Source organism: Sminthopsis crassicaudata, chromosome 4 (genome assembly GCF_048593235.1).
Source record: "Sminthopsis crassicaudata isolate SCR6 chromosome 4, ASM4859323v1, whole genome shotgun sequence".
Classification (NCBI taxonomy): Eukaryota; Metazoa; Chordata; class Mammalia; order Dasyuromorphia; family Dasyuridae; genus Sminthopsis; species Sminthopsis crassicaudata.
In genome coordinates, this window is record NC_133620.1 from 339,422,657 (window position 1) to 339,449,773 (window position 27,117).

A 27,117-nucleotide genomic window follows, 5' to 3' on the forward strand; every position below is an offset into this window, starting at 1 on the left:
AAAACTTTTTGGTTAATAATTTTTTTCTTGGTGCTGCTTTGACTATTATTTTCAATTGCTCATTAAAGGAAACTAGACTTTTTGACACATTCTTGTTTTTTTCCAAATTCTGTTAATCCACAAGGCTTTCACAGTCTTGATTGTGGTTCCTATGCTTCATGGCTTTTAGAACAAATTGTTCTCATTCATTCATTCTGCTGGGGGGAAGTCTTCATGTGACTTTGGTAGACTAATTCCATCTCACTCCCCTCCACCAGTTCAAGACCTGTCAGTTACCCCAAGAATACATCACTATTTATTGTATATTGTTATAGTGCTATGATCAAGCAATCTTTTATTGCCATCTCCTAAGTGAAATTATATATCTGGAGGGGGAGTGCCTTCTAAAAATAACAATAATGGCCAACATTTATATGGTGCTTACTATGCATTAGGCTCTGTACTAAACACATGTAATCCTCACAACAACCCTTTGAGGTAGACGCTATTATTCACTTTACTGTTAAAGAAACTGAAGCAGACAGAGATCAATGACTTAGCCAGATTTATTCAGCTAAGTGTGAAGCTGGATTTGAACTCTGGATTTTCCAGAACAATTAGGTGGCACAATGAATAAAGTGCCAGAAGTGGAGTCATAAAGTCTCATCTTCATGAGTTCAAATTTAGTCTTAGATACTTATTTGCTGTCATTAAATCCTATTTGCCTCAAAGCGTGTTACAAGCAAAGCACAATTCTGCATTCTCTCTGTGGATGTGTACATGTCTCATTCTGTACATCTCTCTCAGGAAGTGGGTAATGAGCTTCATCTTTTGTTCTCTAGAATCATGGTTGATTGTTACCTAATTCTTTCAAAGTTATTTGTCTTTAGCCTATTGTTTTATTTGTATAAATTGTTCTACTTTTGCTCATTTCATTCTGCATCAGTTAATATAAGCCTTCCTAGATTTTTCTGAAACCATCTCCAATTTTTTTTACAATACAATAGCATTAGAATACATTTATACACCATAACTTATTCAGGCTTTCCTCATTTTATGTGTGCCCTTTCAAATTCTCATTCTTTGCCACCTCAAGAACAGCTATAAATATATTTGTATATTCTTACATAAGTTTGTTTTGGTTAAGACTAATCCTTCCCTCCTTTGTGTATACTGAATTCAGATCTTCTAGTCTTCTATACCCTAAGCAACTTAGTTAGGTACTAATAAAACATAAAAAAATATATTTATACTAAATCTATTAGATATAATAAACAGCTTGCTTCTCATAATATGAAACCTAGAGAGGTAGAAAATAGGAAACCCAGAATTACCAAACCATAGATTATACTTAAAATTACCATATACTTTGTAAAAAAAAAAGGGGGGGGGGATGGGGTGGGGGAGAATGGAAACATTTCACATTAAGGCCTCAGTGGTGTTATAAAGATTAAGAATTAATATTATAAATGTTGTGTTCTGAAGTGTTCATTATCACTAGAATCAAAGATCTTATTTGTCTTCTTTAGTAACCCAGTCAATTTCAGAGAGTGATCTTGAATCCCTGATTTATTTATTGTTTACAGTGACCAAACTGAGCAAAGGTTTCTTTTTTAATCCAATTTAATCTAAGAGGAGCACTTTTGACTAGAATGAAAAAGAAATCTTTAGAGAAAGTTGTTAGGTTCTTACTAAGTGCTAATGAGATAATGAGATATTAGGTTCTTACTAAGTGTTAAGTCGGTACTTGACAATTCTCTAGTTCTGACCATGACTGGGAGTTTTACTTGTGAATTTCTGAGGAAGAGCTTGCATGCTTAGGAGGAGCAAGTTCATTGGTTGAAGTAATTTTTCCCAGAAGCCCTTGCATTATCCCACGCCCATTCTCTGGGAGGATAAAAGAGGGAAATCACTTCTCTGGACCAGAGTTAACAGCAACTGTCTGGAGACAATGGCTCTCTACAGGAAGAAGAATCTGTCCCAGAGATTTGAGTTGACACAGCAGTTCTCCTCCCAGAGAGCGATCGGCAGCTTCTGGAGACAACAGCACGTTACAAATTGGCACCCAATGTGGGGCAAGGACTTTTGCTTATCCTGACAAGGACTTTTTCTGAGCCCTTCAGAGGGGCTAGACCGGACCATCGCAATTTGGCACCCGAACAGGGACAGACACGATCCTGATTCCAGTGGAAAAGCCTCCCATCCAGATCTCAGTCTCTCTGACCCAGAACCGTGAGTAACGAGGAAACTTTGTTAAAGATTAAGTGAGCGTTCTAATAGACAAATAAAGAACTTAACTTGTTAAGGGCTAAACTAGCAATCTCTTATAGATGATATGGGGCAAACACCTTCTGTTCAAGGAAAATGTTTGGAGAGCATCATCAAGATTATGAAAAGCCAAGGATTGATTATAATTTTGGAGGAGATTACTGAACTTTTAAAAACTGTGAAGGTCATATGTCCTTGTTTTTCTCTGGAAGAAGAATTGGATCCAGATGAATGGGAATTAGTAGGAAAGCAATTAGGTGAACACTACAATTCCAAACCAAACTCAATTTCCAAAGATTCACTTCATACCTACAATTTAATCCAAATGGCTTTAAAAAATGCTATTCTAAAGGAAGAGAAGAAGCAAAATGGGGAAGTGTCAACTAAACTAGGTGAAAAAGATGAACCAGATAACAATGAAGTTAAGCACAATTCTGAGCAACAGGAGCATCTCCCATCTCCTCCCTCAATTAACCCTTCAGGGGTGGAGCTAGAAGGAGGAGGGGAAGAGGCAGAAACACAAACAGAATCGCCTGTGAAGCAGCCTAAGCCTATGACAAGATTAGAAAAAGCATTGGTTAAAGCTAAGAGAGAAGGACAGGATATAAGTGATTTTATACATGCATATCCTGTGATTGAAGATATTGACTCTGTAGGTCATAAAAGGAGAAGATATGCACCTTTAGATTTGAATAAAATTAAGGATTTGAAAAAAGGTTGTACCCTTTATGGGGCTACATCAGCTTATGTTAAAATGTTACTAGATGGTTTGTCTTATGAAGTCCTAACCCCGAATGATTGGAAACCCATAGCAAGGACATGCCTGGAACCTGGAGAAAATTTGTTATGACTTGCAGAGTTTCATGAATTATGTAAAATTCAAGTCAGATGCAATTTGGAAATAGGAGTTAACACACAATTCACTTTTGAGCACTTAGCTGGTGAAGGTTGGTATGGAGAGAATTCAGAACAGATTAATTATACCATGACAATATGCAAATTGCTAAGGCTGCAATAAAAGCTTGGGGTGTCCTCCCTGGACAGAAAGATCGCATAGAGGCTTTCACTAAAATAGAACAAGGTCTCAATGAACCTTTTGCAGATTTTGTGGGACGTTAGCAAACTGCTGTCAAAAGAACTATTGGAGAAAATGCAGCTACAGAAATAATGACCAAACATTTGGCTAAGGAAAATGCCAATGAGATTTGCAAAAGAATTATATGGGGACTACACAAAGATGCTCCTTTAGAGGAGTTCATAAGACGTTGTGCTACAGTGGGAACAAACGCTTTTTACACCCTGACTATGATGAAAGTGGAAAGACAGGGTCCCTCCTGGCAAGGGACTTCTAGAGAAACTCGGTGATGTTTTCAATGTGGAAAAATTGGACATCTAAGAGCTCAGTGTAGGTATGGAGATACAGTGAGAAGACAGGGTGAGAGAAGACCTAAAACTCCATGTCCGAAATGTCACAAGGGTCTCCACTGGGCATCAGAGTGTAGATTGACCCAGGGAAATGAGAGGTGGGGCCCAGCTTCAGCCCCCCAAGTGGGGCATGATGGCAGTTGAGGTTACATCCAGAGAATTTTAAGACATGATCAATCAGCCAAAAGGCAATCAGATGGAAGAAAGGGATTGAAATTAGGAAAAATAGAGTTGTGTGCAGTAGAGACTACTGAGATACTCCCTGGAGAAGTGATTTCCCTTCCACAGAGAGCTGACTCAAGTCTGGTCTAGAGCAGAGACTCCCCTCTTTTATCCTTCCAGAGAATGGGCGTGGGATAATGCAAGGGCTTCTGGGAAAAATTACTTCAACCAATGAACTTGTTCCTCTTAAGCATGCAAGCTCTTCCCCAGAAATTCACAAGTAAAACTCCCAGTCATGGCCAGAACTAGAGAATTGTCAAGTACCGACTTAGCACTTAGTAAGAACCTAATATCTCATTATCTCATTAGCACTTAGTAAGAACCTAATATCTCATTATCTCATTAGCACTTAGTAAGAACCTAACAAAATGCTATTGAAACCCCTTAGTCAATCTAAAGAGATTCTTTCAAGTTTTGCATTTCAAGGCGTTCTGGATTGGTACATTAATGTATACTTGCCGGAGTTTGCATTTGAATATGAGAGAGTGAGAGAGAGAGAGACAGAGAGAAAGAGACTGCAAGATAGAGATCAGTTCAAGAAGTAATTCCTTGAAAAATGTATTTGCCTAGAATAAACTGATATTATTACTACTCTAAGTAAATGAGAAAATATTAAACTTTAAATTGCTTTATTTTGCAAGAGAACATTCCTTTTTGTTTCACGGTTACTACAAAACGTAAAATCAATTTGCTTAGGTTAGAAAGAATTTCAATTAGAAATGGGGAACTGTTCACATAGACCTTATCCAATCAGAAAAAACTTGTATAAGATTGGTTAGAACAGAGTGCTTTCTTTCACCTTAAACATTTAAATTATAAATTAAAGTTTCCTTTCTTAGGAACAATAACAAAAGAAGCTTTTCTACCATTAATTAATGAAGATAACTTCACATATGCTTTACCACTATAAATAAGACATTTAATATCTTATGTTCTAGGATATATTGTTCAAGAGTTTGGGAAAGCAGATAGACAACTGATAATTTTTTTTTCCTTTTTTTCTGTCTATATTTTCTTTGACATCATGGCTAATATAGAAACATGATTTGCATGACTCCACACATATAATTCATATAAACCTGCTTGCATTCTTGGGGAAAGGGAAGGAGTAGAAGAAAAGGAAGAATTAGGAATTGAAAAAAATTTAAAATGTTAACAAAAAGTTTACATTTAACAGAAATATTTAATGAAATGAAATCATATATTTAAAAATACTTTAGGGAGGCACTCATTATTTGATTTAAAAACACTATCTTGAAAAATCTAGGGAGAAATCAATACTCATGGTATTTATCACAAGCTGCAAAGGATCACCTGATTTAGAAATGAAAGTAACAGTGCTGGGGCAACTAGTTGGTGTAATGGATACAGTTCAAATCTGACCTCAGCTACTTAACATGTCCTGGCTGTGAGATCCTGGGCAAGTCATTTAACCCAACTGCCTCAGCAAAGGAAGAATAAAAGAAAAGGAAATTTAAAAAAGAAAGAAACAACATCAACAAACGAGAAGACGACAGAAGAAAATATCTGCCAGATTTATGGACAAGACAGAAAGGTTCACAGAAGGTAAAATTGACAATTTTGATTACATAAAATTAAAAAGTATTTTCACAAATAAAACTAGTGAGGCTATAATTATGAGAAGTGAGAAACTGGAGTAAAAATTATAGTAAATCACATGATAAATATCTCATTTTAAGGACAGATTGGAAATTGAGGCAATTTTATAAGAGTCATTACTTAATTGATAAATAGTCAAAGGACATGAATAAGCAGTTTTCAGAGAAAGAAATCCAAATTACCAATAACCATATAAAAATGCTCTAAATTGCCAAAAAGAAAAGAAAAACAAATTAAAACAGGTGTTTTACCTCACACTCATCAAGTTGGCTAAATAGGAAGGAAGGAAGGAAGGAAGGAAGGAAGGAAGGAAGGAAGGAAGGAAGGAAGGAAGGAAGGAAGGAAGGAAGGAAGGAAGGAAGGAAGGAAGGAAGGAAGGAAGGAAGGAAGGAAGGAAGGAAGGAAGGAAGGAAGGAAGGAAGGAAGGAAGGAAGGAAGGAAGGAAGGAAGGAAGGAAGGAAGGAAGGAAGGAAGGAAGGAAGGAAGGAAGGAAGGAAGGAAGGAAGGAAGGAAGGAAGGAAGGAAGGAAGGAAGGAAGGAAGGAAGGAAGGAAGGAAGGAAGGAAGGAAGGAAGGAAGGAAGGAAGGAAGGAAGGAAGGAAGGAAGGAAGGAAGGAAGGAAGGAAGGAAGGAAGGAAGGAAGGAAGGAAGGAAGGAAGGAAGGAAGGAAGGAAGGAAGAAAGAAAATGATGAGAGTTTGCAAGGGCTGTGGGAAAATAGGTACATAATTGTCCTTGTGAAGGAACTGTGAATTCTGCAGACATTTTGGAAAGCAGTTTGGAACTTAGCCTCCAAAGCTATTAAACAATCCACACTCTGACTCAGAAATACTATTAGGTCTACACTCCCAAAGAAATCAAAGAAAGAAGAAACAATACTCATAGACACAAAAAATTCTTACAATGGTTCTTTTCATGGTGGCAAAGACTTGGAAAAAATGAGGTTATGTCCATCAATTAGGGAAGAGCTAAACAAGTTATGGTATATGAATGAGATGGCAATCTCTTGTGATAACAGTTAGCATCATGAAGCAATGATGGGGGGGGGGGGGAGATTCTATTAGAAAAACCAGGGAATTGGGTTGCATGAACTGATAAAAAGCAAACAGAACCAGAAGGACAATATATACCATAAAAATAATACTATAAAGACAAACAATTTAAAAAGACTTGTTTAGCACAAATGAATCAACCCCAGTTAAAGAGAACTCTTATGAACTATGAGTACCTCTTCCAGATAGAGAGGTAAAGAATTTACAGTGCAGACTGAAGCATATTTTTTAGGATAAGGCTAAAGTGGAAATTTACTTTGACTATTTTTTCTATAGTATAAATACTGTATGTTTGTATATAATTTGAAATAAAAATTTGTAAATTTGTAATTCATTTTTCTTGGTTTCTTAATGAGGAGAGAATTTAAAATTGAAAATAAAAGAAAAATTGTTTTAAAGAATTAGAAAAGTGAATCAGGGAATGGGACTAGATGCCAAGTCTTTCAAAGTTGTTTGTCTTTATAGTATTATTTTTATTGTATATATTGTCCTGGTTCTGCTCACTTCTTATCAATTCATGCAAACCAATGGCATAATATGAACAGTACCAACAAACTATTTCCCACATAAATCCAGGATGTACTCACTTACAAATACATAAAATATGAATGTGAAGAGAGCACATATAGAATACATTAGTAGAAATATTCTTCTGAATGGAATACATGTGTCCAAGGGAATTTACACCTTGAGTCACCCTAGGCCAAGAAGTGCTTTTACTTCTCATGGGTTACTCATATTGATTATTTTAGACTTAGCACTGGTTGTGTGGCAAGGGAAAAAAAGCCAGATTATAATAGGAGGAGAAATAAAGAGAAAGTGAGTATGTGAGAGAAAGGAGTAAAAAGGAGAAAGTGAGTAAAAATTAAACTGGAAGAGAAGAAGTTAAGGAAATTATTGTGGCTAGTGTTATGTTTTAAAGATAGGCAATACTTGGGAAGATTTGAAAACACAAGGGAGGAAAACAATAGACAAGAATAACTTGACACGAGAAAGTGAACAGATGTCACATAGAAATAAAAATGACTTGAATAAAGAATTTTTAACCATTTCTGCCAAGAAAATTTAAGCTGAGTAAAATCTCTGAAACACAAACACAGGGGACAAGTAAAACCTAAAAAGTAATTATAGATAATCTAACTGAAAGAGTTAAATAAATGATGAACCAGTTTTTATATCCTAATGGGGGGGGGGAGGAAGAGAAGAAGACTGTTCCTTCAAAAAACCCATTGTCTTCAAGAGTTAAAGAGTAAGTGAAGATTGACAAAGGCTGAACATATGGAGACTTTTTTTTTATTACTGTTAAAAAGATTTTAAAATGTCACTATTTCCTTACATAGCTATTTTTCCTATTTTTTTAAATCTTGAAATACTTGTATTTGTCAATAGCTGGTTTTTGTTGCTATTTCTGTTTCCTAACAATTGAGTTCAGAAATAAAAATAGTTTTTAAAAAGAAAAATGACAAAGGCAAATGTATTTAGTTTAAAATTCATTATTTTTTATTTTCCAATGAAAAGAAGTCTTGTGATCTCTGAAGGAAACCACAGAACTTGGATGATACTACAAAGGATGCTTTGATTATTGCTGAAACCCTTTACATTTGTAATGCATACATGCCTATCATCTACAAAAGACTTTTGATAAGTTTTTTTTTATAATCCAATTCCCTCCCCCCAATTACCACCAACACTACCACCCTGCTACTGTCTGGTACAAATACTCATAGTCATTTTGGCTTTGGACAATAAGGGTAATGAACTAGGGACCAGAAGACGAAGGTTTGTTCCATTTCTGCCACTTACCAATTATGTGACTTTAAGCTAAAAACACTTTACCGATAGTGTCAGAGTTTCTTTAGCTGTTAAAACAGAGATAATTAATTATATTTGTTCAATGCTCCTCACAGCACAATACAATAAAAACAAACACTGGTTCTAGAGGCAGAAGACCTGGTTCACATTCTGCTTTTGGTACTTATTATATGTGTGAACTCTGGCAAATCATTCATCCATCAAGGCTTCAGTTACTTTTTCTGTAAAATGAGGGGAACTGGACTAGAAAGATAGTCTTCCTATGGAAAAAAAAATCATTCCTTAAGGTTCCTTCTTACTAAAAAATCAGAAGACCATGAGAAATAATGTAGGTGAAAATGGTTTGTACATTTTAAAGCATAATATTTTTACAATTATTGCTAATAACAATGAGGCAAAGTGGCATAATGGATAAACAGTTTGCTTGGAAATCAAGAGTTTTGCCTTTGGTACATAGTGGCTTTGTAAGTTCTCTTTCAGTTCTCCTTGGCAAATCTCTAAACTATTACTCTGAAAAAAAAAAATTACATTAGCAGAGAAGGTACACAACACCATTATCTTCCTAATCTGAAAAAAAATCCCACAAATCACAAGTCTATCTTCTTTCTCTCTTCTGGAAAAATTATTTTATGTATATATGTTTAGAGATGTATTCTAATGCCTCATCATCCTGAAAAAAAAATTACTCTGGTTCTTGAAGGTTACGCCAGAAGAGAATGAGGAAAAACAAAAACTGATCTGGAAACAGACTGTGTGTCTGTAGTCCAATTTTCTTAATTTGAATTCTTTTTTTTTTTTTTAAACAGCACTTTTGCTTTTATTATGACAATTTCCTGCTTCCAGTCTAGCCCTCACAGTCATTCATCTGGGGATACACATCTTGTGGAAAAGTGGTCATACCAAAGGTCAATCAAGTGGCACATGGGCAATCTGAAGCAGAAGACAGAAGGCAGCAGGTACCAGGCAAGTCAAATTACCACCACCATTTCCCTTAAGATGGAAAGCTTAAGACTTTGAACCTCAAGAGTTTTGGGAATAGTGATGTCCCTCAAAAAGGCAATTATGCTTCTAAGTCTTCCCTCACAGCCAACACTGAGGGGAGAAATCATTGTGGAATTATTACCACCAGCAACAATTGCTGATCAACTACCACCAACAAGCAAATAGATACAGGAACCGTATGCATAGCAGTACCTCAGACTATCATTCTTGCATCAAATCCTGTCCTCACAGCCAAGTCCTAAAAAACAACTAGCCACCCCCACCAAATGCCAATGAACTACTAAACAAAGAAAAAGCAAACCAACATATTGAAATAACAAAGTACTGGGATTTGGAGCGGGGTGATGGGAGCAAGAAGTAACATGTGTCAGTAACATAGGTAACACCAAATCAATCACCTTGACCATCATCTGTCATCTCCTCTAAAATCCTGTAGGGGACAGCCAAGAACCCTGGACCCAAGAGTCCTTGGAATAGTGGCATTTTAAAAAATGACATTAAAGAAAAGGCATTAACATCTACTTTGCTGATATATCTACCCTAAGGATTGCAAGCACGTTTTCCCCATGTGTCTTGCAGCTTCTTTTGTGTTATTTCCCCCTATTAGAATATGAGCACCTTCAATATAAGAACTGTCTTAATTTTCTATTTGTAGCCTAAGCAATTAGCAGAGCTGGCACATAGTAAGCACTTTAACAACAATTTATTTATTCATTCAGTTTATGAACTTTAAGCAAATAAAAACAAAAATTTCCAAAACCAAAACAGAACAGAAAAACAGGGTTTATACATGACACCATAAATCTTTATTTTGAAATACTTGTAAAATATATGTGTGTGTTTAAAAACTCATGCTTGTCTGTACTTCTTTTTAAATTTCTTGACATATATATATATATATATATACATATATATATATGTATACACATATGTATATATATATATCTCCAAACAATTAAAATAATTTTTCGATGGCCTTTTTTTTTTTCTTCTTGATATCACTGCTTCTAATTATCCCTACTCTTTGTTCTTACCTCTCCCATTAAAAAACAAGTGCTTCTGGGTGAAGGGGTCAGTCTTGCCCAGTTTCATTCTGGATTGCTAGATTCTTGTACTGCCCTCTACCTCCTGAAGTTAGGTTCCAATTCTAGATTTTTCAGGACCTTCTAAGGCACCTCAGAAGAAAGTATTAAGAGATCCTCAAGCTCCTGGGTTGCTATTCTTAGTGGCTTCCAAGGCAATAGCAATGAGTTTTGTTTCTTAGGTCTTCTTAGGGAAACTCTCCTCTCTTGCCACCACCTAAGACTATAGGTTGTACATGTCTCTACTAATCACTACTCATGCTAGGAGGTTATAGGCCTATTTGAATGCAATGACCATGCTAGCGCTTCATTCCTAATGTCCTAAGCTATCTGGATTACTTTTTGTACAGTTTTTGGAGGAGAGAAGCCAATTGTTACAGTTTATTGTTAAAGTTCTAGATCATCCAGTCTAATATTATTTTGGAATATGGGAGCTGGGAAATCTGAAAATAGTTATCTTGGTGGGAAGTCTTAAGAAATATATTTTTAATGGATGCCCATAAATTGGAGAATGGCTCAATGAATTATGGTTTACAAATGCTATGCATTGTTATTGTTCTGTAAGAAATGCTCCACAGGATGATTTCAGAGAAGCTTGGAGAGACATATATAACCTGATGCTAACAGATCATTATACAGGACAACAACAAGACTATGATCAATTCTGATGATCAATTCTGATGGACGTGGCTCTCTTCAACGAGATGATTCAAACAGATTCTAATTGTTCAGTGATGAAGAGAGCCATCTATACCAAGAGAGAGGACTGTGGGAGCTGAGTGTGAACCACAATTTTCTGTTGTTGTTTGCTTGTATTTTGTTTTCTATCCCATTTTCCTTCTTGATATGATTTTTTCTTATGTAGAAAGATAACTGTATAAATATGTATACATATATTGGATTTAACATATATTTTATTTTAACATATTTAACATGTATTGGACTATCTACCATCTAGGGGAGGGGATGGGGGGAAAGGAGGGAAAAGTTGGAACAGAAGGCTTTGCAAGGGTCAATGTTGAAAAATTACCCATGCATATATTTTGTAAATAAAAAGCTTTAATGAAAAATAAAAAATAAGCATATTTTTTGGAAAACTGATCATCAAATTGAGAAGTATGGTAAAATGGTAGGGGCACTGACTCTGCAATAGGTAGATGAAGGTTCAAAATCTCTTTTCTGATACGTTTTACACAAGTTACTTTGAGCAAGAACATCACTGCCCTGAACCTCAGTTTCTTCACCTATACAATGAGGGCAGAGTTGATGGTCTCTGAAGTTGAATTCAGCACTAATCTTTGATCCTAAATAATTATTTTGAAGTAATTTATAATGATTAAGAAAAAGGTTCACAACTGCTACAAGCTGTGTCAGAGCTGAAAAGAAATAAAGGAATGACAGAGTTTTGAGGCCATGTGGAAAGACCTGAATTAAAGAGAGCAGTAACAAATTGATATTTATTATGCCTATGTCATGCATAATCTCAATGTGAACTAAATAGCTGTCATTAACATCATGCTTACGAAGGTGTGAGACTTCTTAAGCATCCACTACAATCAATATATAATTAACTGATATCTCAAAATGAAAACTCTTCTTCATTATTTTTTATTTGCTATACTACAAATTCAAAGCTTTTCTTAAACATTCTACTTTGAAATAAATAAGATTTTAAAGAATTAAAAGAAATATTATTTAAAATTAAAGAAATATTTTCTCATTATGCTGAAACTTACAATAAATTTACTCTTGATAATTGAGTATCTGTTATCACATCCTAAAACAGTTCCATTTTTCTCTATTCTATCTTTATTGACTCAAAACTGTAAAAGTAGATATAACATGACTGAATTTTCACAATGTGACATTCAATGCTTTTAAGATAACTTTATAATGACTTCAGGAATGCATGTCTAAAATAAATTTAAAATCATCCATGCCTTTACTATATGAAAAACACAGAATGCAAAGAGCCTGCTTCTGAAGAATAAACTTAAAACATTATTTTAGTATTTTCAAACTTTACGAGCATAAAATAGATGCATGAAGAAGAAGCAGGCCACTCAACTCCTCTATACTTATTCCAATAAACCCCCCCAAAACCAAACTAAAATGGTCAAGTAATCTAGTGAGAAATTACAGCAAGTGAATATGCCCACTTCAGAACTGCACAAAAGGTCACCCAGAACCCCACAAAAAATGGGAATCACTCTTTATAAACAATAAATTTCTTTTAAAAAAACCTAATAGTATATTTCAAGAAGTCATAAATGAAAATTGTCCAGATGCATTAGAACTAGGAAGAAAGATATGGAAAGAATCTACTAATCATCTCCTGAAAGGAATCACAAAAGAAAAAAATCCCAATAATTCAGAGCTCCTTTATCAATGAAAAAATAGAATCAGTTCTGCTAAATCATATATTTCAAAAAACACAAATTTGTTTCAAAGCAACTGACACAATAGGGGACCTTTCAAGCATAACACAAATTTCCATTTTACTTCTGCACAATCTCTTCTATGAGAAACAGAAGACAGAAAACTCCATTACTTCACAATAATTAATAAACCACAACCTTTCCAATGCCCCACCCACAATAAAAGTTCAGGTCTTTTTTTGTCAAGGTAAAATATCAAATGCATTACATTACTTCTAATGATAGGAGTTATGAGCAGAGAAAGACTGGTCTACATTATTCTCACCTGAACCCCCTTTTATCACAGTTGAATCTACTTAACTTACTAGTGTAATCCAGATGCAGAGTGAGCAGGAGCATGAAACGATGCATTGGCCACAATTCACTGCAACATTTATAAATTTTTTAACCATTTAACATAAAGCTGTGCTACTACTCTTATTTAATTTACAATGATAATGATGATGACTAATATTTTTGTAACATTATTATATCATTTTATACCATGTTAATATAATTATGAAGCTACTGTCCTGCACAGTTTTTCGACGCTGTGTCCCTACCATCATTTCCACAATAAGTTTTGTGGTTTTTACTGGACAGCTGTAAACAGCACAATATTTTTTGTAGAATGCATATGTCAACTTTAACAAAAGTGACCAAGTACTAAGAGACTATAAGAAATCTCTTGACAGCTTCTATTACAGATAACAGATCTCAGAATACAACATTATAATAGGCAAAAAAGGAGATGGGCTTAACAAGAAAAACTTTCCCTGAGAACCTGAGTATTGTCCTATAAGAAAAATAATGGCCTTTTAGTGAAACAAATGACTTTTAAGAATTTCTAATGACAAAAGCAGAGATGAGCACAGAAGTTTTTGAGAACTAGAAAGGCAAATTTATTTAAACAGTTTAAAGTATCTGTATGATAATATAACAGTATGAACATTCTAATGTGGAAGAATTAACAAGCACTCCTTCAAATTTTAATATCTTCAAAGAGAACTGATATTCCAACTGAGGTCAACCTACATATATGAAACATATATGTTCTACTACCAATTAGCATAACAAACTTCCTAAAGCTTCCCTGGATAAAGAAGAATAATTCAATAATTTAATGACTATTTACTGAAATTCTATTAAATAACAAAGGAATGTATTCAGATCAGAACTTTAATCCAGGCCCAGGTCTAAATTGGTTGGATTCTTTCCTAAAAGACAAGGGCAAATGACATCAGGTGCCCCATGCTACTGTATTATTTCTCTAACTCCCAGGTCATCAGCAAAACTATACCATAAAGATATCAGCATTCAACATTTTTCTCTCCATTTCTTTTAACTAGATATAATTCAAATAAGCAGGGCAGCAAAATGGTACAGTAGATACAGCATTAGACCTGAAGTCTGGAAAATCTGAATTAAGATAAAGTCTCACACACTTACTAGACACTTATGACCCTGGGCAAGTCATTGAACCCTGTTGGTCTCAGTTTCCTTATCTGTAAAATGAGCCATCACTCCAGCATCTTCCCCAAGAAAACCTTAAATGGGGTTATGAAGTTGAACAGAACAGAGTTGACTAAACAACAATTCAAATGAAAATGATAAAATTATCAGAATCTTTTAATAAATTATATAAATACTTCATTTACACCTTTAAAACATACCAAACTACAGAGTATCAGGCAAATAAATTGCTAGGACAAGGCTCACTTCAACAACCACGCCTGAACTCTTCAAATCATTAAGCTTAAAGGATCCATTTCCCAACTATATATATACATATATATATATATATATATATATACATATATATATATATATATATATATATACTTATCAACTTCTCCCCCCTTCTGCTACACTTAGCCCAACATGTATCTTTATCAACGTTGAAGAAAATGACATGTCTTCAGTTCCTAAGAATCTAAGCATCAATTCTCACAATTAATTTATGAATATTATCATTAGAAAAGGATGGGAATTTAAGAATATCACAATGGACTAAATTGTATCAATTAATATATCATTTTTGTTTGTTTTTTAGTTCATAAAGCAAAGAAAACAGAAAAAGAATCAAAAATTTTATTGCAAAGAAAAATTGTTAAAAAAACTTTTCAAGAGGAAGGAATTTATGAGCAACGAAGAACTAGAGATCATTATTGATCACAAATAGAAATTTTTGATTATATCAAATTAAAAAGTCTTTGTACAAACAAAACTAATGCAGACAAGATTAGACGGGAAGCAACACACTGGGAAAACATTTTTACAGTCAAAGGTTCTGATAAAGGACTCAACTCCAAAATATATAGAGAATTGACTTTAACTTATAAGAAATCAAGCCATTCTCCAATTGATAAATGGTCAAAGGATATGAACAAACAATTCTCAGATGAAGAAATTGAAAATATTTCTAGGCATAGGAAAAGATGCTCCAAGTCATTATTAATGAGAGAAATGCAAATTAAGACAACTCTAAGATACCACTACACACCTGTCACATTGGCTAGAATGACAGGGAAAGATAATGCGCAATGTTGGAGGGGATGTGGGAAAACTGGGACACTGATACATTGTTGGTAAAATTGTGAATACATCCAGCCATTCTGGAGAGCGATTTGGAACTATGCTCAAAAAGTTATCAAACTGTGCATACCCTTTGATCCAGCAGTGTTACTACTGGGCTTATATTGCAAAGAGATTTTAAAGAAGGGAAAGGGACCTGTATGTGAAAAAATGTTTGTAGCAGCCCTCTTTGTAGTGGCCAGAAACTGGAAACAGAGTGGATGCCCATCAATTGGAGAATGGCTGAATGAATTGTGGTATATGAATATTATGGAATATTATTGTTCTGTAAGAAATGACCAACAGGATGATTTCAGAAAGGCCTGGAGAGACTTAAATGAAATGATGATGAATGAAATGAGCAGTACCAGGAGATCATTATATAGTTCAACAATAATGCTATATGATGATCAATTGTGATGAAGTGTCCATCTTCAACAATGAGATGAACCAAATCAGTTCCAATAGAGCAGTAATGAACTGAAGCAGCTACACCCAGCGAAAGAACTCTGGGAGATTACTATGAACCACTACATAGAATTCCCAATCCCTCTATTTTTGTCGGCCTGCATTTTTTATTTCCTTCACAGGCTAATTGTACACTATTTCAAAGTCTGATTCTTTTTGTACAGCAAAATAACTGTTTGGACATATATACATTATATTGTATTTAACTTATATTTAACATATTTAACATGTATTGGTCAACTTGCCATGTAGGGGAAGGGGGAAGGGGAAGGGGTAGAAAAGTTGGAACAAAAGTTTTCGCACTTGTCAATGCTGAAAAATTATCCATGCATATATCTTGTAAATAAAAAGCTATAATAATAATAAAAAACTTTTCTTTTTTGCATGTATAGTCATTCTATAGTGCTAGATGACCCTAGATATGGAATAGAGCACAGTCAAAAGGAAAAAAATATTATTTTAGCTATATTACAATAGAATGTCTTATCTTATAAGGGATTCAATATCTTAGGGAGACCATTTTACTATTCCATTTTAATCCTTTATAATAAAAATATTCTTATATAATACTGAGGCTTTATATAATAAAAATTAGCATTTATACAGTAGAATAAGCACTTTATATATGTATAAAGCACTTTACAAATATTATTTCATTTCATCTTTGGGAGACAGGTAATATTATCATCTTCCTTTTACTGACTGACAGAAAGCTAAAGGCTATATCTGACTTCAAATCCAAAACTGTCCATTGCAAAATTATCTTTAAAAGCCACACTACATTTTGAAATGTGAAAATCTTGTTATGCTAAAACTGACAAGCAACATACCAATTTATGACATTTGCTATGTGTACTTGAGTTGAACTTTTTACTATTTTAGTCACATTTAAATAAAGCTATGGGTTATTTGGAAGATTTTCTAGTGGTTAGAGTTTTATCCTCAAATATCTAGTCATTAGATTTTAAATGTCAGAAGATAAAAGGTTCAGATGTTATGAGTCTGATCCCAAATTCCTGGAATAACATTTTCTTTAAACTAGATATGAACTAACTGAAAACATATTATTAAATGATCAAAAACTTTTCTGTAAAGCATGTTAAATAACTCATTTTTAGCCACAAAAATATATCAAATTACATAAAGGATCAGCTACTGAAATTACTATGTTATAGAAGACATAGTGGAACATAATCATGCTCTCTCTAGAAACAGATCTGAACTAATCTGACCCCTAAAACAACTTGCAGTATACAGCTTCCAGCAAATTCTTCCATTCTTCTAGGGAAAACAAAAAAGGAGAGTTCAAAGTAATCAAGAACCTCCTATATATAATTATTGTCTGAATATTATCTTCTTATACTTTATTTTTAGAGTTGCTGTGTTTTGTGTTAAATAGTTTCACAGCTTTTTACAACTAACTAAGCTGGATTTCTTTCCTATTTCTTAGATTCTTTTCCATGAGTAAACAGCTATAACTCATATTCTAAACAGATTATAAAATGAATGCTATCCGGCATCTTTTCACTTTCATGATGTAAGCATTCTTCTAGCTTCAGATTAAAGTATGGTAATGATTCAGCAATATCTTTCAGGAAAACAGCATTATCTGATGATATTCAGCCTTTGCATTTTGAATATAAAAAAATTCTTTAACATATTTTTTGTTACTGGGAATAGATCTCTGAGAGAGGGTGCAAGGATACTGGGAGAAATTTTGTTGATATAAAAAAACCCTAAAAGATATTAACAAAAATTAATGCTTAAAGTTTTAGTACCCTGTTTATATTTCTAAAGGCTTTTTTTTTAAAAAATGGTCGGATCCAAGGAAATAAAGATATTCAAAATTATTCATCAAGCTTAACTTCTATGATATTTGAGTTAAGGGGAAAAAAATGAAGATATGAATTTAAGCCTCTAACTTAGAGTAAAAGTTCCTGTTTTTAAAAAGTGTTCTAAAAATCAAATAATACACTTTTCTATTCAAAAAACCATTTCTCCAATTCCCTCCCCGAAAAGAGATTGAAGTAATGGAGAAACTCTTAAATATCTGTACTACAGGCATAACACGAATCAAATAGTAGCAAAATTTGTTGGCTTTTCAAATTAAACACAAATGATTCAGAGGAACTGAATTAAATCTTGACTTTACTACTTTCTACTGTGAGACCACAGGCAATTCAATTTAGTACAATTTAACAATGATTGTCTAAACAATGCTACATCAGGGCAATTCGTGATAGGCATTAGAGATACAAAAACTAAAATGAAAACATATGACCTCAAGGAACTTACATTCTACTCATGCAATACAAACAGAGGTGATGCAAGATAATTTGAGGAAGGAGAGAGGACCAGCAGTTAGATCAAGGCACTTTATCTTTCTGTATGATCATTTGCAAAAAGATGTTCTTTGAGGCTCCTTTTGGTTCTAAATCCAATAAACCCAAAATTATCCCATTTTTATTACATAATCATCAACTTTGTAAAAAACTAGATGAAGCCAAAATCTATCAAGAATATTGGATGACAACAAAAAGGGTCATAGAAGAATTGGGAAAGAACATAGAACCAAAAATGATGGGCAAAAGGAGTGAAAAGCAGTGATGATATGCTAAGAGTTACATTTTTGAGTACTTCGTAATGGAGCCAAACAGCATGAGCTTGAGACAGCAGGGATCAAGGAAATTGCCTTCTCCTATTAGCTTTGTAAGACTAAGATTCTCTAGAGGCCATATTCTTTTTTTTTTTAAAGAAATACTATGGATTTCAGTAACTGAAAGTGATCTATAAAATTTGAAATGTTACATGAAAAGACCCACAGACAGAAAGTAGTGAAGGAAGTGGATAAAAAAGAAATAGTTTGAAGGAGCTATGTGTATACTATTAAAAATGAATAATTAATACTGTGTTTCCATTCAACAATCCAGGAATTTATTTTTGTGCAGTACTACAGAAATGCACACATACAAGCAAAAGCTTTTGTAAATTCTTAGCATGGTTATAAGAAAAGGCTACCACAAACAAAACTCTAGTAACCATTGCTGACACTTGATAATGCCTATCAGTTTTTGTTCTTGATTCTCAATCTCTTTACAAAATTCCAAAGACTTTTCATTCAAAATATTTTTAACCATTACCATTCCCCTAAGTACCACCGGAACATAGCCAAAGAACAAGAAGAACTTCCTTCTCAACCATCATCACTACATAAACTATGTTAACATAGATTCTGGAAATAAAAGACAAAATAAAATAAAATGACTATTGATGAAAGTTGCAAAAGACACTAAAATTTAACACCAAAATTATACAACCACAATTTTGCCATATCCTAAAGTTTTAGAAACTTCTGCGAAAAAAAACAAAAAGGATAATGATCTTATAAAATAACTGGCAGTGCTATTTTAAAGTTTTAACTTCAATCACATTCTAGAAGTCTCTTTTTTAGATATGCAATCATATGAGAACACACACTATCCATTACATTACTTTGAAAAGTTAATAAGTTTTTTGATGAAATATTTCAAAGCTTCTCCCACCACATTACCAATTTTTTTAGTTTCTTTTTCTGTCATTTTGATTTCCTTACATTTTTAAAAACATGATACAACTAAATCAGATTTCTTGCATGATGTATTTAATCTATGCTATTAAAACTCAAAACTGATCAAATGACTTGCAGCCCTATAGTTTTAAACTCACCACTTCAGCAGCATAAAAAAAGTAAATTCCGTTGTGTGTGCGCGCATGTGTGTTTAAATTTAGGGATAAATTAAATAACAAATTACCTTGCCCAGACCGGCTTTGGCGAGAGTCTACACTTGATTGTCTCTGATCTGGTGGCTCTTCGCTCCCTCCATCTGCATGAGAACCAAAGTAGCATAAGTATATCCACATGTAAGAAATATGGCATCAATGTAACTTCTTTTTTGTTACTATTTGTATCTTCTAATAATGTCAACCAAAAAGTCTATGGTGATGTGAATTTACAGAAGAAATGACAGACTTACACATGATTTGCTTTTACTTTATGCTATTCTTAGTCACTGGAAAGTTTGCGATCTGTTCTATTTAAAGATGAATATAAATGAATTTATTGCTGCACATGTTGCTAAAGTTCTTCAGATAATCTCTGGGATCTTTTTTTTTTTTCCAGTTTTGTAATAAAATCACACCTGTCTAATTACAGGAAAGTTTAATTAGCCTTTGTTTTTTGTTTCAGTACACTGAGATAAGCAAAGCAATTCCACATGTACCAAAAAATACCACATGATTCAATAACAAGATCCTGCAATTTGAGTAAACAAAGGAGGAAAAGCTTTTCTTCATGTAATCAAGAAAATCTAAAGCAATAAACAAAATTCCATCAGATTGATAAGAAGAATATCTCACAAGCAACTTTACATTCATAATCTCATTTGACTCATATAACAATCCAGGAGTGGGGAACATAAAATACCTAATGGTACAGGCAGTATTAATCACAGTCTGTAATCATGTGTCAGTATATTAAAAAGATGAAATTTAACTTAACAATGAAAGGTTTACTATATTTAGCATGAGGAAGGAAGGGATAGCATGAAGAATATTAAAAAAAATTACAGATTCAAATTATAGACCTAGGTCTGTCACTAAGATATATGATGTCTGATTTGGGACAAGGCATATCACCTCTCCAGCCTCTACAAAATGGAAATGATTAGACTAGATAATCTTGAAGGTCATAAAAGTATAAAAAGTTAAATCTGGAAAGAAACCTAAGCCATTTACTCTAGTCCTCTCCTTTTACAAAGAACTGAAACCCAAAGAGTTGAGGTAATTTGCTTATGATCATCAACGTAGTAAATGGATGAGGCAGAATTGGAACTCACTCCTTCTGCCTACAAATTCTAAGCTCATTAGGCCATGAGCTCTAATATTGAGATTCGAGATTCTAGATTATAAAGTTCTACTTATCTCTCAAGATTAGCTTTCACATCTCTAACTCCTGCATAGGAAGGATAAAACTCCAAATATTTCTAATTCTACCAGAAAATTACTAAGGGGACACATGTGCTGACATGGTGATAGGTATAAGATTCATATAAATTATTTTAATATGTTTATATGCAGGATTTTAGTCCTGAATGAGTCAAATGTTTTTCTTTTCTAATTAATAAACTGTTAATACTATGTCAGAAGAGACCAGATCTTTTTTTTCATTTCTGATTAATTGTAAAATTTATAGTGGATAATGAATTTCTTTGTGGAATTTTTTATCAAGTCAATGCCAAAAAATGACAAACAGCATCTTGGCTCTTAGCCCAGATTTTTTAATTCTAAAGTTAGAAATGAGATCTGGGGTCAGAAGGTAAGAATGCACCATCAATGAACTCTCTAAGAAAAAAATCTCCAGAGACAGATGGATTTAAAATGTAATCTACCAAACATCTAAAGAATAATTAATTCCAAATCTGTATAAGCTATTTAGAAAATAGGTGAAAAAGAAGTCTCCCAAATTCCTTTTATGACACAAAATGCTTATACCTAAACCAGGAAAAGCCACAACAGAGAAAGAAAGTTACAGGCCAATTCCTAATGAATATTGATGAAAAATTTTAAGAAAAATACTATCAATATATCAATATGACCAGGTAGAATTTATACAAGGAATGCAAGAATGATTCAGTATTAGGAAAACTATCAGCATAATTGACCATATCAAGAACAAATTCAACAGAAATCATGATTATCACAAAAGATGCAAAAAAAGGTTTTGACAAAATATAGCACCCATATCTATTATGAACATTAGAAAACAGCAATAAATGGTGTTTTCCTTAAAATGATAAATAGTATCTAAATAAAATTAACAGCAAGCATGATATATAATGGGGATAAGCTAGAAACTTTCCCAGTAAGATCAGGGGTATAATAAGGATGCCCATATCACCACCATTATTTAATAGTATACTACAAGAAATGTTAGTTTTAGCAATACAAGAAGAAAAATAAATTCAAGAAATTACAATAGGCAATTAGGAAACAAACCTATCAGTCTTTGCAGATGATATGATGGTACACTGAGAGAATCAGCTAAAAAGCTACAAGAAATAATTAACAACTTTTGCAAAATTATACAACATAAAATAAACCTAAATCTAAAGAATATTATGAAATATAAAATGGATAATCTTGATTATATTAAATTTAAAAGGTTTTCACAAAACCAAATCAATGCAACCAAGATTAGAAAGAAAGCAGAAAGCTGGGAACTAATTTTAACTGGTGTTTCTGAAAAAAAGGTCTCATTTCTCAAATATAAAGAGAACTGAGTCAAATGTATAATAATACAAATCATTCCCCAAATGTTAAATGGTCAAAGGATATGAGCAGGCAGTTCTGAAATGAAGAAATTAAATTTAGTCATATGAAAAATGTTCTAAATTACTATTGATTAGAGAAATGCAAATTAAAACAATTCTGAGCCTATCAGATTATCTCACAGTCAATAATAAAATAATAAGAAAAGAAAAATGATAAATATTGAAGATGTAGAAAAATTGAAACACTAATACATCTCTGGCAGACTTGTGAACTGATTCAACTATTCTGGAGAATAATGCCCAAAGGGTTATAAAATATATATATATAACTTTTGGTATGCATTTACCCAGCAATACCACTACTATGTCTGTATGCCAAAGAGATCATTAAAAAGGGGGAAGGATTTGCATGTACAACAAAAAATATTTATAACAGCTTTTTTTTTGTGGCAGAAAAGATTTGGAAATTGAGGGAATGCTAATCACTTGGGGAAGGACTGAACAAGTTGTGATATATGAATGTAAAAGAATACTATTGTGCAATAAGAAATAAGCAGGGAGATTTCAGAAAAACCTAGAAAGACTTACATGGATTGATGGTGAGTGAAATGAACAAAACAAAGAGAACATTGTACACAATAATAGCAACACTGTATGATGGTCAGCTATGACAGACTTAGCTTTTAGTAAAACAATGATCCAACACAATTACCAAAAGACTCACTATAAAAAAGGCTCTCCAAATCCAGAGAAAGAAAGATGGAGTTTTAATACAGATCAAAGAATGCTATTTTCACTTTTTTTCTTTCTTGTGGCTTTTCCCTTTTGTCCTGATTCTTCTTTCACAATATGACTAATGTAGAAATATATTTAGCATGCCTGTAAATGTTTAACCCATATCAAATTGCTGACTATCTTGGAGAGGGAGTAGGGATGAGAGGGAAGGAGAACAATTTGAAACACAAAATCTTACAAAAATGAATGTTGGAAACTACCTCTACATGCAATTGGAAAAATAAAATATCAAATGGAGAAAAAATAAAGATTAAAAAAAGGAACATGAGAACATAGTAAGCACAATTACTAAATTTACAGATATTTCCCACTAACATGAAATTTTATTGTATAAAAGTTCAAAAAGAGATAAACCAGCAAGTATTAACTAGAATTAAAACCTATTTTAAAACTTCAGAAAACTTACTTTTCAATAGTGATGAAAAGAACAGTAAAAGAACTTTTGCATAGGGACAAATATGCAAACCAACTCTTAAGTAATATTAACTATTATTGCTGTTATAGGTGAACAAGATACCTAAAAGAAACAAGAGAAAAACCTTGTTTTAATAAAAACTGCTAAAATGTGTAAATGAAGAAACAACTTTCTGATGGGATTGAGCAGTTTTTGAAAGAAAAATGAATTGTGGAATAAACAAACAAAAAAAAAAACAAATATCCTTGTGTACAGTATAGGATGATGTTTCATGAATTTGTAAAAAAAATCCTATTGCTTAAAGAGGTAGATAAAGTATTTTTTAAATTAAAAACTGGGAAAATATATCTATGAAGAAACATAGTTCAAAGACAAAATCAGATGAAAGAATATTTAATCTGAAGGGGATTGTGTCTAGCTCTTCTGCATAATTATAGCTTTACAACTAAAGAGGGCAATTGAGAAATTCTACAACTATTACAAAGACAAATATGATTTTAAGAATTATTGATTATATAGGGAATACCTGCTGAATTAGTTAACTTCTGATTAAAGCACTTTTAGATATGTGAATACTTTACAAATGTTATCAATATTTGATCCTCTCAGTAACCCTATGAAGTGTTATTATTATCCCCATTTCAAAGATGAGGAAACGATGTTAAAAAAGGTTGAGTGTTAATGTGTGTCTAAGATAGGATTTTAACTCCCTTATTCCAAATTCAGAATTCTATTCATTTCACCACCTAGTTACCCACATTTTCACTTTTGTAATAAAAGCTGAGTCACTGGTAGCCAGGAGATTCTGATTTGAGTTTTGAAAAGTGGAGGAGAGAAACATTGGGAAGATTTTCTCCAAAAAAGAGAAATATCAGGAACATATAAGTAAAGAAGCTAAGGCTGAACATTAAAGAATTACCAGTGAAAAACAAATAGCAGGTGGCAGATAAATAATTTGATAGAATTGTCTAAGAGATCAAGAGCAAACTGATCTTGTTGCTAGTTCCTAAGTGGCTCAATGAAGTCAAGAGTTTCAGTTTCTGTCCTTCAGCATCACCTAAAGGTTGTCTGAGAGGGAAAAGCAGAAAAGGCAAAAGCAGGCACTGTGGATGATTTGAGAGACAAGATAAAGGTGACTAGGTAGACAAGATAAACAAAACAAGTTTGTTTACCTTTCTCAGAAAGTCAATTTGAGCTTGTTTTTCTGTGAGCCCTTATCGGATTGGATAAGGTTTCATCCAAGTGAGTGATTAACTGTCTGGTTTGGTTTGCATAATCCAGAGACAGCCAACCAGATGAATTTTTCAAGTCTGGCTTAAAGGAAACTGTTATTCACATTAAAGGGAAAGAGGTCATAAACACTTAAGAATGACTATAAATTGAAAGAGCTTATTTATGCCACATTCAAGTATAAGAGAGATTTGATCAGCTAGACAAGCAATTAGCACAGAAGTAACTTTAGTGTTGGTGTAGATACTGCTGAATGGATGAATGATACAGGACCTATAATCCACAACTATGAATTGTTCAAAATATTTTTTCCTTATATGCCTTAACAGACTTCTTTAATTGTGTACTCACTTTTCCTTGATGCTGTGTTTCAGGGAGAGTGTGTTCTGAGTTTTTGTGAAGATTTTGATTAATTTATTGTTTTTCATTTTCCTTAATGTAAAAGTTTAATTATTTATTTTGCCCTTAGTAAATGCCTATGCTTATGAATGGCTGTAAATCATTTCTGTTTCTGTAAACAAAAATGCAGCAGGGGAAGCTCAAAAGCTATAGTGGTCAGTTGAAGGATGTATATTTCCTCTCAAAACAGTTACCCTTAGCATGGAGTTTAATATGTCAGTGGACCATTTCTGGAAATCTAGATTTGTCAGTGTGAAAACATGTTAAAATGAGACAATTCTGAAAGTTAGTAGATGTCTAGAAGCCCTTTGCAAGGCATGACTTTGTAGATATCCCACACCCACTTAGCTCAGCATATATTTTATATTTAGGTTGGAAGAGACATGAACCCTGTTATATAATGATATTTGTAAGAACTGATAACTAAGGAAAAAGAGCAAATGTTATATTATTATATAATATGTAATATTATAAAAATGTAAATAAAAATACTAAAAGGTAAATAAAGTCAGGCTAAATGAAATTGTCTCCAAAAGAAAGATCATTAAAAATACTATCTCTCATTCAAGAAAGTCATGGACAAAGGTTCACAGTGTTTCATATACTGTGAGATGTGCTGACTGTATCAGTAGTTGTGTTTTTTTTTTCCTCTTTTTACAAAAGGTAGGATGGGAGGAGAGAGAACTCAATCAGTAAATGTCTATGGTATAAGAAACCAAAGACCTAAAGCTTTTTCAAAGTGGAATGGAAATAAGGAAATGTAAAGGAGCAATGTTTTGAAGGCAGAATTCAAAGGTGAATATGAGAGATGAGGTTAAACCTAATCCAACAACTAACTTCTGTCTGGAATGATTTTTTGCTTATCTGAATTCCTATTATAATAGTTACCAGTGTGTCCTAGAAAAGTTAACAATTATACTGCTTTATTCTCTAGTTATTTCATGCCTTTATAGTTATCTTTTACTCCAATTAGATTATCAGTTACATGGGATAGTATCTTTGATTCTTTGAGCACCCTTGCCCAGCTCTTAATAAATGCTTATTAGGGGAATAGGAAATTGGGAAGGAAAAAAGAATGCCCTAGCATAAAAAGCCATAGGATCATAGCTTTAAAGGTGAAAGGTATCTTTAAGCTCTCATCTAATCCAATTACTTCATTTTAGAGATGAGTGCCTGGGTGGCTTGCCCAAGTTTATACTTGGATATTAATTCATGGTATTTGCAAATACAACACTTGTTTTCATTGGATCACAAAGGTTTTCATTTTATCACAATGGTTTTCATTGTATCACAGTGGTTTTCAGTCTTACAAAGTCTGGATAAAAGGTGGAATAAAAGAAAGCTGAGAGAGATGGTGTTAATAATGGCAGCAAGCACAAAAAAAATCCAAAAGTGATACAAAAGATCCCCACATATATATCACTATATTGGCTGGCTAACATGTGTGGGCCTATGTTCTGTTTATATCCTTTCTTGTTAATTTTTAAACTTATTCTTTTATGAGGGTTCTCCCTTCCCTCTTTTATAGCTCTTTTTAACTCTTTTATAATGGAAAAAAATATGAAACTGGATTTGAATCATTGATTTTACAATGAACTTTTTTAGAAATACCTTATTTTTTAAAGTGAGATATTTCTGTAATTATAAATAAGTATTCTTCCAATATAATTTTAGTGTAAAACCAATGAAAGCAACAATTAAGAAAACCTATGTAAAAGTTCATATCAATGACAAATTACAAAAAAACAAAACAAAACAATTTGGCATTGTGAAAATTACTATCAAAATTCTTATTATAAATTAGGGTGAAGAAACAAATAGGATAGATTTAAGAAAAAAGGGTAATATTTATTTGATCAAGCTTTTAATTAAGACTATAAAAATAGCACAAGGATTCTATTTTTAGTCAATATTAAGCTTTATAAAAATAATACAAGGATTCTATTTTATTACGAAGAGATCACTCAGGAACTTGAAATATCTGAAACAGAAAGAATCATAAAAATATTTCTTTAATAAATAGCTAAAGAAATTGTAGAATATGAATAGAG

The 27,117-nt window shown here is 33.0% G+C and overlaps 1 protein-coding gene across 11 annotated transcripts in view; it reads right to left on the minus strand.

Moving 5' to 3' along the window:
* The window catches only part of TANC2 (tetratricopeptide repeat, ankyrin repeat and coiled-coil containing 2), a 567,085-nt gene that overhangs the window by 340,814 nt on the left and 199,154 nt on the right, over positions 1-27,117 (minus strand). For 9 of the 11 annotated variants that reach the window (XM_074260888.1, XM_074260884.1, XM_074260883.1 and 6 more), the window contains one exon: positions 19,711-19,782. The exons of the other annotated variants lie outside the window; for them this stretch is intronic. In XM_074260888.1, coding sequence (XP_074116989.1) covers positions 19,711-19,782 — 72 coding nt within the window. The remainder of the gene's footprint in view (positions 1-19,710; positions 19,783-27,117) is intronic. 11 annotated transcript variants of the gene reach the window in all.